The sequence below is a fragment of the Octopus bimaculoides genome, chromosome 1 (genome assembly GCF_001194135.2).
Source record: "Octopus bimaculoides isolate UCB-OBI-ISO-001 chromosome 1, ASM119413v2, whole genome shotgun sequence".
NCBI lineage: Eukaryota > Metazoa > Mollusca > Cephalopoda > Octopoda > Octopodidae > Octopus > Octopus bimaculoides.
The window spans coordinates 105603004-105604545 of NC_068981.1; the positions used below are offsets into that span (position 1 = coordinate 105603004).

The window sequence follows — 1542 nt, forward strand, 5'->3', positions numbered from 1 at the left end:
CACACACACACACACACACACACACACACACACACACACACACACACGCACACACACACACACATACATACATACATGCATACATACATACTCAACGAAGTTTATTATAGAAGGAATATAGTAGCATAATACAAGGTAGAGCTATGATCTCAGAGTCATTTCGGTCTTGACCGTTCTGTCATTTTAGGGATATATAGGATTACAATATCTGATGTGCTTCATTATTTTTTTTTATGACTGGGGAATGTGATTTAATGGAAATTTGCCTGCTATTTATAGCTGGTCAGGCGGCTACATAGTGGATCTCTCGTTGGTTTGGCGCATGTTGAGCTTCTTTACAGCATACAATACTAACTTCAACTTCTCAGAGCCGCAATGGTGATCCTTAATCAGATGTGTCACGACACCCATCTTTGTACATCACACATTGTTAGAATTGATTTACATGGGACAGAAGTCGATAGCCAGTCATTCTACTGTCGGAAACGTGCATAGTTTGTATCCCTCTATACCAACCATGTTCTTCCTAAGATCAAGATATCTAACTGTCCATAACCGAATCAATCCGTTTGTATACATGTTTTATGATGGTTGGATTCAGTTCACCACTGTAGACATTGAGGATATTTTTAAGCGATAAGTTTTTTATACAGTCAAGTTTATGACAGAGAAGTTAGGAACATAAATCCCAACTTGTGGCTGAAGGAAGCAACGTGGTAAGTTAGCTAAGAATATCCTAATTTGGGTGAATAAACAAAAACTAAAACATTCGTGATGTCCCAAGAACATTTAATAACGACTCATGTCATTTTTGTAATTTAGTAAAATAATAAGAAAATGCAGAATTAATATGAAGCATGAAATAAGTTAAAATATCTCACCCGCCAAATACCGCCGTTTTCTGAAATGAAAGGCACTCCATAATCGCTTTGTACTGAAGCTAGGGTTTGGAAAAAGATTTTATGATTTGGAAGTAAGCCATTTGCTTGCATTCGGTCGATTATTTCATTGGTTATATCTTTCCCAGCAGCGCCAACAATTAATAAATCTGCCGAAGATATGCATTGACAGAGCGGCATCCACACCAAAGAGAGACCAAAAATGAAAAGCATTATTCCAGTTAATTTGGATGCTAAACACTTTAAAGAAACTCAATGCGGGTTCCACTCCTACCGTTTCTCATACGTCGTTCAGTAGTTGTATGTCGAGAAATTGTAGCTGACTGCAATATTTAAGCTGTCACAGGTCGAATAAATACCTGTGATTATCAACCTGTTGAAATCAGGAAATAATTTCTCCTTCATAAATAATTCAATAAAATTAGAATGTTTTCCTTCTATTAAAGGCAAAACGATATAACTCATCAGCTAACATAGCTGACTTGCGATATAGTCAAATTCTTTGCAAGGACATTTTTTTTGAGTTAATGTTTATTTTTATACTCTTCCCTCCATTACCGAATCATATATTCAAAAACTGACAACGTGACGGTATTATAAAAGAATATCTTGTATTGAGGACATGAACATTTCTGTATAAAAA

The 1542-nt window shown here is 35.9% G+C and overlaps 1 protein-coding gene across 1 annotated transcript in view; it reads right to left on the reverse strand.

Moving 5' to 3' along the window:
* LOC106869475 (uncharacterized) overlaps nucleotides 1-1177 on the reverse strand; it is a 22889-nt gene extending 21712 nt beyond the window's left edge. The window contains exon 1 of the mRNA XM_014915228.2: nucleotides 882-1177. Coding sequence (XP_014770714.1) covers nucleotides 882-1112 — 231 coding nt within the window. The 5' untranslated portion in view covers nucleotides 1113-1177. The remainder of the gene's footprint in view (nucleotides 1-881) is intronic.
* Between the last annotated feature and the right edge of the window lie 365 nt (nucleotides 1178-1542).